This window comes from Bubalus bubalis, chromosome 18, assembly GCF_019923935.1.
Source record: "Bubalus bubalis isolate 160015118507 breed Murrah chromosome 18, NDDB_SH_1, whole genome shotgun sequence".
NCBI classification, from domain to species: domain Eukaryota; kingdom Metazoa; phylum Chordata; class Mammalia; order Artiodactyla; family Bovidae; genus Bubalus; species Bubalus bubalis.
Genome location: NC_059174.1, coordinates 24,468,026 through 24,481,750, shown reverse-complemented (window position 1 = coordinate 24,481,750; position 13,725 = coordinate 24,468,026). Strand labels below are relative to the sequence as shown.

The 13,725-nt window shown below is 41.4% G+C and overlaps 1 protein-coding gene across 2 annotated transcripts in view; it reads right to left on the bottom strand.

The window, feature by feature from the left end:
* NUP93 (nucleoporin 93) overlaps positions 1-13,725 on the bottom strand; it is a 103,027-nt gene that overhangs the window by 36,458 nt on the left and 52,844 nt on the right. Inside the window, exons 4-5 of one of the 2 annotated variants that reach the window (XM_044931883.2) lie at positions 2,869-2,934; positions 794-856 (exon numbers count right to left, since the gene is read on the bottom strand). In XM_044931883.2, coding sequence (XP_044787818.1) covers positions 794-856; positions 2,869-2,934 — 129 coding nt within the window. The remainder of the gene's footprint in view (positions 1-793; positions 857-2,868; positions 2,935-13,725) is intronic. The other variant, XM_025268698.3, reaches the window with a different exon arrangement.

The window sequence follows — 13,725 nt, the reverse complement described above, 5'->3', positions numbered from 1 at the left end:
CAGAACAGAGGTCCCTTCACCCCTACTCGTCCTTGCAGATACAGTGACTGCTTTCAGACTAACCAGAGACCCCCAGCCTCCTTCCTGGGAAAAGCTGCATCTTTAGAACCAACTTCACATACTCACTAAGCTGCTGCTTCCTCCTTCCCCAAAAGACCCAGGGGCTTGAAAATCTCTTACTCCATAATGGAAGGTTTTGGAAAGGTTTTGATCTTTTCATCCTTGTTAAACAATTGAAGATAACTCACATGTTAGTAAAGTAAATGATCTTTGAGTATCTTGTGGGAATGCTCGTTGCAAAATATTGCTGCCCATGTCATGGGTGTTCTGGCTGACTTATGTACTATCCTCTTGAACATCAAGATGTTTTTGCTTGTTCGAAAGAGTTTGGAGAAATTGCTAATTTAAAAGGTGTTGTAGAAAGTCAAATTTTATGACAAAAGGAAAATAAATTAGGGAAAATTATCAAGGATCATAACTGCTTTTCTGAATTGCTGGTTCAGTAGAAACCAAAATGCCATTTATACTATAACAATGAGACCAAAGAACTGTCTTGTTCTCCCATTTCAAGATTAACTTAATGGTTAACTGCCCAGCCCAGTGTTTCAGATGCAGTCACTGTATACACCAGAGTTACAAGGATGGTATTTTCCTCAAAAATGGTTACTGTAAAACTCCCCCTGGTGAACTACCAGGAGAGCTGGGCCTGGGACAGAGAATCCAGCTTCTAGAACCTGTAACACCCCAGCATACATGCTGCCCTCACAACAGCATACATCTATGCATGTCTTACCCTCTTTCGGGACTCTTCGATGGCAGACAGCAGGGCATTGTCCTTTTCATTCTTTAGGAAGCCCTGGGAAGGAGGAGAGAAATGATACAACTTAGGTCAAAATTAATGAAATTAACCTTTAAAGAATCAAAAGCACACTGCAGGAAGACGAAGAAGGAAAAAAAACAACCATAGGGACATCTGTTACCCTGCTTACCTTCACCCTCAACAAATGCTCTCAACTGGAAAATGTTACACTACAGTTTTGGCTATGCAGCCGGTCACAGTGCCTGTAACTGTTCTGGTCTACAATTTCTTCCTAATATTGAGGACTCCGTCAGCCATCCTTCTGTTTGGGTGTTTTTCACTTGTTTATCAATGGTTGGGATACCTGCAAAACCATTTATTTACACACTTCTTCTGGGGTTATGCTACGTGTGCCCCTATTTCAGGCCAGATGACATATACTGTTTATTTAATACAGGTGGGGGGAAGAGGAGCTGACCCACAAGGCTGGTTTTACATGCACAGGGTGAAATGTTTGTAAAATACAACTTCACGGTAACACAAGAGACCTAGTTTTACATTGTGCTCCCCCTATTTGCTACTTGCATGGGTGACTTGATTTTAGACAAGTCACCCAGATTCTCTAAGCTGTAGTTTACTCAGATGTAAAATGAAAATTAAAGGAGATAATGTAATCAAGTGCTTTGCCCAAGGCTCAAAACATGTAGTTCTAGCATTAGGACTGATTAGATCTAGATCTGCTGGTGACATTAAAGCAAGATGCCCAGGGTGACTTCCTTGCCGCTACTGTCTTCATTGCTCAACCTGAGATCCTGGGGAGGAGAAGGGAGAGCTGCAGACACAGTGGGCTTCCATGCTGATCTCTCGGCTAGTACCTGGCCCTTCACAGAGGAGTGAAGCTCACAGCTGGGATGTGGGGGCCACGGAGGAACAAGGAAGACAATCCATTAACTAATAGTTGGAGATCAAAGCTTTAGTTGTAATGAAAGAACTGCCATCATCCTATACATTAAGTCCACTTGTACTATGGAATTCAAGGTACCTGCGCATCAACAACACTGTGGGTGTATTTATGTGTTCAAAATCATGTTTCTTTTTTTTTCAGAATCGTGCTTTTACTGTTCTTATTTTGGGAACTCTTAGGGGAACTATAATACAAAACAGAATTAAGCTAAAAGTTTCATGCTAAATTTTAAAACATTATCTGATAGTTTTCTTGAAAACTTACTGTCATGATTAATTGATTTACTGATCACTTATTTATATCTCAACAATTGTAATGTTTTAATATAGTTTGTTCAAACAGTCCCAGATACAAGGCTATGATTCTTAAATTAAGACAAAAAAAACCAAAACAGGGGTGGGGGCTAGATAAGACTGGAGACATATGTTTAAATAAAATATGACTGATCTTTGTACAATTCTCCACATCTGTCATCACATCCCAACCTGGGCTGAGCACTGGAATGGACAATGGCCAGCTGCTCTGGGAGCAGTTCTCTTGTTGGCGTCTCCAGGGCAGGCAGTCCCGAGGCAGCACTCAGGCTGCTCCAAACACCTACACTGACATTTGGGAGAGGTGGTGGGGTAGAGAGAAGGAAGCATTGGCCACTTGCCTACTAATATAATGGCCTCAGTAAGCCAGAGCACGTAAAACCTAGCACCCCATGGAATCCATTCAGGAGAGGGCAGCTTGTCATCGCATGCCTGTTTCTGACCATTGCAAGGGAGCCAGACATGAAATGATGGGAAGGATTTTAATGGACCTTGTTCATACCCTTCACAGTGAATGATTATATCAAGTAAACAAATCTTTATTATGATTCCCTTTTCCTGAGACGGTCTTCAATGGCAACAGCCAAAGGCTTTAGTGTCACAGTTTATAAACAAAGCTATAGAACTATTATCTTTGATTGCTGTTCTGAACAAAGGGCAGGCATGGTTTGTGCTTTGTTGTACTGTTTCATGCTGCTAATGATCAGGGTGGTGGTGATAACCACTGCCTGACAGGCCTGGTTTCAATTTTTTCTTTTTGGTTGGGGTGGGAGGGGCTGTGCCAACTGCCCTACCTCCTCTCTGGGCTTCTCTGCTCTTCCCAGTGACCATCTCATTCTTTCAGCTGCATCCATGTCTGTCTATAACCCACATACACACAATTCAAACACAAATGCAAAGCAATAATCAGACATTTGTTTAAAAGCAACATAATATTCTGTAAGAAACACAATTTCAAAATTTCTAAGAAATGAAATTTCAAGTAGTGATTAAGAAACAAAAAAGAAGGAAAAAAAGGCATTATTGGAGGGGGTGCAGATTACTCTCTTCTTATAACCCTATCTTCCAAAAATCTCACTAAATAAATTAAATGAAGCATTTGTGCATGAGAATCAAATTACAGATATCACCTACATATGAACAAAGACCACGAGCCACGATGAACCTCAACAATAGGGGCTGTTGAGCCAAGTCTACAAAATACACGGATTTTGAATTTTAATTTTTCATTCTTTATTCACTTCTAAAATGAAATGTTAAAATATTTTAATATATTTTATTTTTAAAAACAACGTATCAGTGACCTACCTTTTGAAAAGAATCTTAAACGTATTACCCAGTCAGAATAGTGCTGGGATCTGTGCGCCATCTAGTGGCAGTTAGATTCTTGTAAAGAACATATGTCTCAAGGAAAAATAACAAAGAACTAATAAGTTGGGCAAGAAAACACCTGCCTCAGTCCAAGTTTCCATGGGTCTCTTCTTCCACCTCCCTTTTCCATGTGCGTGTTTCCTGCTCCCGTGAGGCACCTTTCAGAGATATATTTCTAAAGCTTATCAGAAAATGGCTTTTCTACAGAGGTGAGCTGGGGCGTGAACAGTGTCACTAGGAGATGCCTTCTCTCCACAGGCGGAGCTCCCTGCCACACTGAAGATTCCTGGTCAAAGAGAAGGCCCAACAGCTCACTTCCTACTTGGAGACGCCAGCTGTGTAACTGGAACCCTCAGAGATTCTCATCATTAATTTCCCCTCTTTTTGTCAACAAGTGCTTTTTTAATTGCTCATAGTCTCCAACCCTTCTACTGCTGACCCCCTCAATAAAGAACATTCCATAAACATCTGCAGGCCTGCTAAGTAAGATAACTACTCCTGACTTCCCATCTATATATGCTCCTCTCTGCCAGAGTCCTGGAAACAGACCCTTTTCTAACTGGCTCCTTGAATGGGTTTTGGTTTCAAGCTTTCTGTAACATATAATAGCTTCTATTCAGGAAGCAATTAGGGGCCAGACACTGCTCCAAGCAATTCAAAGACATTATTGCTAATCTTTTAACAATATGAAAGAATAGACATCCATTCTCCCTCCCTTCCCAATCACATTTTACAGGTAACAGATTTCAGCATTCAACTAACACTGATAAAGGGTTCCCCAACCAAGAAGAGGCAGGGGAAGAATTCAAACACAGCTCAAACTCTCAAAAGACCAACTGCTTCTAAAATATTGAGGGAATAGTAAACTTCTAAAATTTAGAAAATAAAAATAAAATTTCCTTTTATCTCTAAAAGGATGGAGTCCAGGAGGGGAGCAAAATATCCTTAGATTTGTTTCCTTCATCAATTACCAATTCCCCTTTATAGATGATGACGTTAAAGGCTCTGGGAATACCAATTCTTACACCAGTACTAGTGAGAGCGAACACTTACATGGGTATGGTTATTACTCTGTCCTAAGTGTGTGCTGCACATATTTGGTTCTAGTCTTCACTTTTAACCCAATGCTCAACTGACTCTCAATAGTACTTACCTGAATAATCCTATAAAGTATCAATATGTTCTTAATATAGGTTTAAAAGTTGAAAGGGCTTTTGAGATGGTTTCCAGAGCTTCCATCAACTCTAAAACATTACGGTTCCATATTAAGATAACCTCGTTCGTAAGGAGTCAAGTTCAGACTCGGAATCCAAATTTTCTGACCCCTTTTCTACCTTTTTCCACTCTACCATGCAAGTTAGGATGAGATAAACAGCTATTTTATGCTTGCATATTAACCCCTCCCCTTTCCTACCTCACACAGGTGAGGAATGAAACAATAAATGTCAAGTTTGGGGCATTTCTTTACAATAGTGTTTTTCAAAACGTACATCAAAACTCTTAATTGGGTCATGAAATTAACTAGCATTTTAAAAATGAAATAAAATGCAACAGAGATGTATGGTATGGGTAGATACTGCCTTGTGAAACTTTCAATGATATATACTTATTTGTATGTAGAAGTGGGTCAGAGTGTTACATGTATTTCTTACTATGGATCACAGACAAATAAAAGATGGAGAAATCACTGTTCTAGACTGTCCACTGTATAGTGTCGCAAAATACTGCTTTTATTGCTGTGGAACAATAACCACTGTACATCTGCACGAGTAATATCTCCAGCCATGTGTTCCATCTTTAACAGAGGACGTGGGCTGCCTTGCAACTTATACCGGCTGAGAACAATCTAGAATGCTGCTGCAAGGTAAGCCAAGTCTCCTATCAAAAGTGTAGTCACATCTCAGGGACCTGGTAGGCCAAACTGGCTTTTAAATGGCTCAGGTTGAAAAAGACAAGCATGAAAAACTGCCTTATTTTAATCATCACGCAGACTCTGGGTTTCAGAATATAAATTACTGTCGAAAAAGCAAGTGGGCAAAGGATGCTTGTTTTTGTCAAGTGGCCAAATTCTCTTCATTTATTTGCTTTCCAAAAGTAAAACTGTAAGAAATAAGGGTCTCTGTGAGGAAAATTTTAGTATCCCCTTTAGCCAGGGAAGTGTGACGGCAAAAAAAGAGCTTGCGTTGATGCCTTCACAGTCCTTTGCTTCCCACCAACAAATAAGTGGTTTGTCGAAGAGTTACGTAAATGGTTTGAAGTAAAGAACACATAGATTTCCTGATCATTAAAAAATAAAACAAAAAAGAAAATAATTAGTCTAAGTTGGCCCCACAAAACAAAAGCCACAGTTTACATGGTGCTCAAAACATGAAAGACCACTCTAGGCCTCTCTCCCTTCAACAGACCGACTGGCAATCTCCCGTCAGAATTTAAAGTGAGGCAGCCACAGCAGGCCTGGCTTTCTATCAGAAGGTATCTGACACGAGACACACACACATGGTGAGTGCTACAAAAAAATCTCTCTTCTCTCATGGAATACATACAAAGTTAAAGGAAGTCAATAACCAACATTCCAAATCCAAATAATATTAACACAATTAAGCAGTGACCATACTTAATGGTCACTGTGATTGGAAAAAAACATTGCCAAGATACAAGCAAGAGTTAGGAAGGCAATGAAGAAGGAAAGAAAAATAAGCAGCGCAAAAAATAAACTTAAGAAACAGAATAATCAAGAGAGTCTATTCCAAGATGAAACAAGAATTTCAATAAGCACTACAAGTATTCCTGAGAACTTTGGATAGTGAAATGGAAACGTGTCCACTTTCTGTCAAGACAGGAATACGAGCTGTACCCATTATTTTGCTTCAGCTCATTCTGAACAAAATATCACTCCCTTAACCTCTCCCAAACCTTCTTGCCAATTTCTGAATGAATGATCTCTTCTGAAGTCTTCTCTGGTAAAATTTTAACAAAGGCAAAACTGTTACTTAAGGAGAAAGTGAGGAAGGACAAAGCAAGATACTGTTTTTAGACAAGCAGCAGAAACCCTGCCAGCACTCTGCCGCTGGGCTTATCAGATGGTATGGACACGCTTTTCATTAGCTCCCTTTGTGGTGGCTACAGAGAACGCCTCAAGGAATTTTTCAGGTGCAAAGAGATATTCACTACTGATCAAGTCCAAAAGACGAACAGAGAAATTTGAAATGGGGGGCATTTTTCAAAATTTGGGGAACTTTCATTTGGTTTTATAGCATGGTTGGTTATTTTAGGAGATCAATATTTAATGCATTAAAACAAGAAGATATAAAAGCCCACGAGAGACCAAACTCCTTTTGTAAGAAATACAGACTAAACAGCAAATCCAAGCTTTATTCACCAATTCAGATATTTACAGTAGGTTTCACCGCTTGTTTTCTACAAAAAATTTAATATTTTAAATTGTTCAGATTGTATTAAATATATATTTTTCAGATCGCATTAAAAAGAAATACATATATGTACATATATTTGTTTTTCCAAGAAATACCCCTGCAGAAACAGTGCTAAGATCTGCCACTGTCAACTGTAATACATTTTTAATGCTGTTGTATGATTTCTCACTGTGCATTTATGCAAAAGCCTAGCCACCCTCATTCAGCAGGTAGCAGCAGATGCTGCAAGAGTGGCTCTGGTGTTTGTCCCCCCATTTGCCAGATCAGCAGACCCACTGGCCCACAGGCAGCTCTGCAGCCACAGGTGGCAGACCTTGGTGCTGTGTGAGCACCGGGCCATCTGTCACTCCTTAGGCTGCAGGGTCCCATTTCGTACATGGTTTCTGCTGCTGGGCTAAACAAAGGGTCACACAACTATGTGATGGATTTGGGTCCATGAAGGCAAAGCAAATCACTTGCTCCCATGTAATTCAAATTGGTTTACAAGATGGTCTACAAGTTCTCACAGGCTGAAGAGAATTCAACATGTGCAGAGAGACTGTAAACCCAAGAATACACAGCTCTGAGCATGCTTCCTCCCAGGCCCACCTGGGGCCTTATGGCAGCACTCTGATGCAAGTGTACTGGCTGGCCTGGTCTCTTTCAGGCATGTCAGTATCACCGTGACACAAAGCCATCTCACCTGTGTCCTCTGGAAGAGTCACAGGCCTCTGAGAGAACCACTCATATAAGTCTAATAGCTTTTTGTGGCTCCTTCCCTATTACCCTATCCATTGCACAAGAGAACAGAAAGAAGACGGAGGAGGCGGAAAGGGAGACAGAGGGGGAACAGGAAGAGGAGTTGAGGGAGGAAAAGGAATGAGGCCCTCAGACCTACCGCTTCAAGAATTAGCCTTCCTGTTTCAGGAGAGGGAGGAGGAAAGATGGGCAAGGGGAAAAATGGAGGAGGAAGGGAAGGAGGGAGAGGTGGGGGTGGAAGAAAAGGAGAAGGGAAAGGGGAAGAGCGGGAGGAAGGGGAGGAGGGGGAGGAAGGAAGGGCAGAGGAGGAGGCAGAAATAACTATCATAAAACGAACACCCAACTTCCGAGATTTTCAGCACGGTAAAGAAAGCATGTGAGAGGCAGGACTCACTCTGATCCAGAAGGGAAGGCACCTCTGAGAAGGAGACATGACGTTCCTGCGGGGCGCTAGTGAGGGGTGCACGGATGCACTGCACACTTGCCTTGCCAGCAAAGCGTAGGCAGGCAACTACTCTAGGCGCCTCTTCTGGTTCTGCACCAAGGCTTCAAGCTGGGGCTGCTTATTGGCACATCTGGTTGCTGTACTTGGAGGATAAGGCCAAGGTTAAGGTCTGCATTCCAGTGAGAGCCATGTAAGTCTCTTGTGCTCCTGCTTCAAAACCAGTTCTGTCCCTTTTAGGGGGCCCAAGCCATCCGCGTTATCTACCTCTGGTCATCCGGGAAAGGGAAGCGTCCAGGTCAGGTACTGGGAGACTCTCTGGGGTGGGGGGCAAGCAGTAAGGGCATAATATGAACGAGTGAAATAAAACATGATGGCCATTTAGTCAGCTAGGGGGGAAATGTTTTTCAGCAGAAATCCCCTCTCCTCCCAAATGCGGCAGAGCCCTGCAATAACCTTTCAGGGTTGTGTAAGCAGCTCTCCCCGGCTGGTCACAGGAGGCCTGTGGAGAGGATGTGACTTGCTTGGCGCAGATACCCACATCTCACTGCTTCCAGAAAACAAGCCAGAGCCCGCACCTCAGCGATGCCGCAGGATGTGCCCTGCAGCAGTCGCTGGGCCTCTGCTGCCCTCCCCCCTCCAACCTCCACTCCTGGGAAGGAGGGGGCCGAAAAGTAAGAACACTAAAAACCAAGGCAGGGAGGGAGCGGGGAGGCAAGCCAGTCAAGTGCTCTCAGACTCGGAGGTGGCCCCATGGGAGAGAGTAAGGACGGCAGCTCTGAGCAGGTTCTCTCCTCTGCCTGTCCCTCAAACCCAGACCTGGCCCCAAACCAGCATACCTATTAGAGCAACCCTTCGAAGTCACAAGAACAGGGAGGATTCTAAAGAGGAAACTTTTCAATCTAGCTTTGTGAGTGGAATAAAGTGTGTGCCAAAGTATGCCCAGCTGAAGAACCCTCTCCTCACCCAAAGACTAGATCTAAAAAATATTATCCCATAGCCACTCTTAGATGATGGAAAGATAAGATAAGGAGGATATATTAAAGGATGATAAAAATGTTTTAATGTGTCTTTGGGGAACGGATTTCCATCTTGGAGATGGATTAGTCCACGTTCAAAGAACTTTAGGTACTAAAACGGCACTGCAGTATGAAATGGGAATGTATCAATCATGGCCTTTATCATGGCCAAAGTCCCTTCCCACTGTCCTCCCGCTCCCAACCCAAACTTAAAAGAACTTATTAAAAGAATCCTGTATTATATATATAAAAAAATACAGGTTGCCTGCTTTGTCAGATCTAGTGTCTTTTCCCCTTGGCAACAGACAAAGCAAGGCTTGGGGGCTATGAGAAGGACAGGCAGCAGAGGGTGTGTCTCTGAGGCAGTCAGGTGGGAGCTGAGTAGTGTTTGCCAGGCTAGTTTCCACTGCGCTCAAGATTAAGTCTGAGTTCTACCTAGCAAGTGCAAGGAGCGCCCTTAGCGAAGACAATGTTTGGGAACCACGTGTCATATTAATTCCCTGCTGGTACACGGTGTCAGTCATTCACACTGCAGTCGAAAATCCCAGCTCCTCCTGCTATGCAGCACTGCTTATGCTGATGGGATTGGAGCACTGATCATCATGGCTGTCACAGAGAAGGGAGGTTTGGTTCTGCTGCAGTTTCTTCTCTCTTTTTCAAAAATGTATTTGTTGGGAGACCACTAACAGACTCTCTTTTATAACTTCCCGTTGCCTTAGATGGAATCTGTCATGGTACCCCATTTGCTACCAGTACTTGGGGTTTCACACTCTCTCTAAAACCTGAAGTTTGGAAGCGTTTTGACTTTACCCTGTCAGAGCTGAGGGAATACTGCAGGATGCACTCACCATTGTCACTGCGGGTACAGAAAACACCAAACACTGCTTAGCTAAAACGGCAAATGCGAGCAACAGGAGGGGAGAGGGCAAGACCATTCTTCAAACACAAATTGCCTGAAATAGACAGGGAGGTAAAACCTTTCACCCAGCCTATGCATACTAGGAGAAGAGGGGCAACCCTGCCCCATGGTACCCCTCACACCTGGAGAACAAGAAGTGATCTTCTGGGAGGATACATCAGAATGCCTGTGCCCATGCCAGGAGACAAGTACTTCACCCTGCATGCCAAATCAACAGAATGTACCTAAAAGCTCTACCTGTAGGATTTACCTTGTTTTAACTATTTGTTTATAAATGTGTATCGTCTACATCAAAGGATCGGAGGACTCCAAGCAGAGCTCCATAAAGCTATTTCCGACGAGATTGAGAAGGAACATCTCTGGGAGAAGGCTGCTTTGCTGCAAGCTCAATCCATTAGATGCATCACCAACCAGTAAGCCCACAAGAGAAACAGTCAAATGCAGGCAGATGCACAGCATAGATTATGAGTCTGATGGCCTGAATTCAGGCAAAATTGACTGCTTTTCAGACGTATGACCTTGAGCAAGTTGTTTAATGGCAGTCAACCTTGCTTTACTTAACTGTAAGGATGAGCTGATTATAGTACATAAACTCTAAAGCCAGTTCCAGAAATTCTAACTCCATGAAAGGTGGGAACAGGTAAGAAATTAGCATCGTCATGACTGTTGCTCACTTCCAAAATAATCCATACCTTAAACCACAAAAGAAATACAGCAAACTTCGTTTTCGAAGGCAGTTGACATACATTTCATACTTAAACTAATCAAAGCCCACAGAGAGCTAGAAAGAAAATCAGAATCAAAGACAAATAACATTTTTTTCACAGGAATGCCAGTTTCATCTTGCCATAAAGGAGAAGCATACTGTCTTGTTTTCTGAAAAACCATCCTATACTGAAAGGAGTACATTTTCCCAATTAAAAAAAAGAAGAAAGCACAAAGCAAGGAAATTCAGAAGTCTTAACAAAACACTTATTTAAATTTTTGTTTTATCCATATTTGCTACCAATTTCTTAAAAGCAGCAATCGGAAGCTATCTAGATACAAGTGCTAATTAAGTCTTTACCTCAGGAAAATCTCAAAATTTCTACCGTTTAACAGAGTAAAAAGTAACTGTAAACTGGCAAGGTCGTGCTGCTAGAGCTATCTTCAGACTTGACTGGATGAGGATGACCGTGCGGCCCACCTCTTCTCACAGGGCTCCTGGGGACGCCATTTTCCTCCTTCCTCACTGCCATCTTAGTGCCACAAACGTCTCTTAGCGGGCTGGCCGACAAGCTAGCTTATCTACATTATGGCACTGCCAGAGCATTCAAAGGTTTGATAGGAACATATTTTTTGCAGCAGAAGGAACAGCCTCTGACTCTCTACTACCAGCCAGGCTAAAATTTCCACATTAAAGAGATTTAGGAATTGCCTACAAGTACCAGAAATGCAAGCCTCTCCCCAGTAGCCACTCTTGAGTAGACCATGGAGCAGACCATGGTGAAGGTAAAGAAAATGGAAAGCAGCTGGGTCTCTGCTATGTCCTCAGAGTACCTGGTACACAGCTTACATTAAAGCCAGGGAAAGAAAATAAGACCAGCATCTTTAACCAAGTTTTACTTTAAAAATGTCAAGGGAAGGCTTTGTGATACCCTTTATGTCATCCAACCAAACATTTATGCAGGTAAAGATGCAGTTAAGAGGAGTTCTAATTTGCTGTCCTCCAAGTCTTTTATTTCAAAGTGCAAGCCTTGTAAAAACCAAAGGAAAAGAATCCCTTTGCATTCTACTATATACAGTAAACAATTAATATATTAAATGTCTCTTTCAGGGTTAGTAAAATTATATTGAGATCTAGGCTCTTATGCGACAAGCATAAGATTAATGCAAGATTTATGGAATCTTTATGGGATTCTAAAGAGGGCTTAGGAAAACTGAGCCTTCCAATTTCAATGAAAAGACTGATGTGAAAATCCTCCTCTCCCCTAGTTTCAAAAACATCTCCTAATTAGAGAAAACAGCATTCAGTGAAGAAGATGAACAACAGCTACTGCAACAAGACTTGGAAGAACAGCTGGCTTTATAAATTTGGTATCAAGTTAAAAGATACCTAGTTCTGTGAAGATTCAACTCCTGAAACAGCTACTAAAGTATTCTGAACAAATTCTTCATGGTACAGTTTACTGTAAAATACACTTACTATAAATTCTTCAGGGTTAAGTGCCTTTGAAAACATAAACACACAAATCAAAGTTAAAATCCACTTGTTTCCTCTTAGTAACAGCATAAAGGAACAAAGGAATAAGCAGAGTCAAATCCAATTAATTTTAAGAATCAAGATTTCTAAGCTTATAATCACAAACAAGAGTTTTCCACAAGTAGCTTTGAAGTCAACTATTAATTAAACAGAAGGCACTAAAAATTGTCCCATTAATGGGAGTGAAAGCCCTCCATCTACTGATCTTTTAAGGACAAAATCTTCTTTTGTTAAAACATTTTCCCTATATATTTTAATCAGCCATTATAAATCATTAACATTGGAAGCATTTTCTTAAAAAAGAAAAAAACAAACAAAAAAACAAACAAAAAAAACCAACCAAGAATAAAACCCCTAAAATCCAGCAATTTTCTTCATAAATGGAAAACAAATTGTAAAAGACAGTGAAAAGAAGCCGGAACTCTCATTAACTTAAATTACCAATGAATACTTAATTAAAAGCATGTATTAAAACCACTCACAAAACCTATATTTCAAGTACACATATATATCAATATATATCACACTTGGTTTCCAACACATACATAAAAAATACATCTAACAATCTCTGTTTTATACCTTTAATATTTGCAGTGTTCATTTTAAAGTCTATTTTGTCCATTCAACCAAAGACAAATTTTCAACTTCTCACTGCTAAATGAGTATGAGAAATACTTACTGTAGACAAAAGGATTCCATTTTCTTTCTGGGAATGCTCTCCACCCTCCTACAGAAGTCTTCTGTGCAGTGTGCAATTGCATTTTTGACTTTTACAGTAACAAAGCTCGCATGCCACAGAACCTAATGTAAATGAAATGGCCCTGCAACTGCCTTCAGAACTCAGCTCACCTCAACCATGATACAGCTAATTGTTAAAAATGGTGGCTGAGATATTTTCCATACATTAAATTAAGGAGCTCTGATGAAGGCACTGGCATCCTCCCACTTCAGACAAAGGAAAATAATTTGCAGCTGTACCAAAGGCACGGATAATTGAGTCATTTCCTATACTGGGTCAGTGTTAGAGGTTTCCTCCATCTTTACAAAATGCAAACCACAGCTCATTGTCTCATCCCAGAAATCAATTCATTGCAATGCTGCACTGGGTCACAGTTTTAAAGCAATCTTAGTCCTGGGTAAACCTAGACCTCCAACACCGAGACAAGTGAAATCTCACAGTTCCTCTCTTCCCTGAGCTGTTCTCTTCTATCCTCACTTGACAGTGCCTCAAGTCTTCCCATTGTTAAGAGTACAGAAAGTCCCACGCCTCTGAAGGGAGCTAAATCTCTTAACTAGGTGAGCGATTTCCAAGTCCATGCTTCGGAAAGAAGTCCAGACCCTATGGGTCCCATGATACAAACACATTCCTTGGGATAAAAAGCTATGTATTGTTGGCTTTTTTTTTTTTGGGGGGGGGGGTTTGTTTTTAAGGGAAGACAAGACAATCAAGCTGCTTTTTAATGCTGAATCAAAAGCATTTTATCTC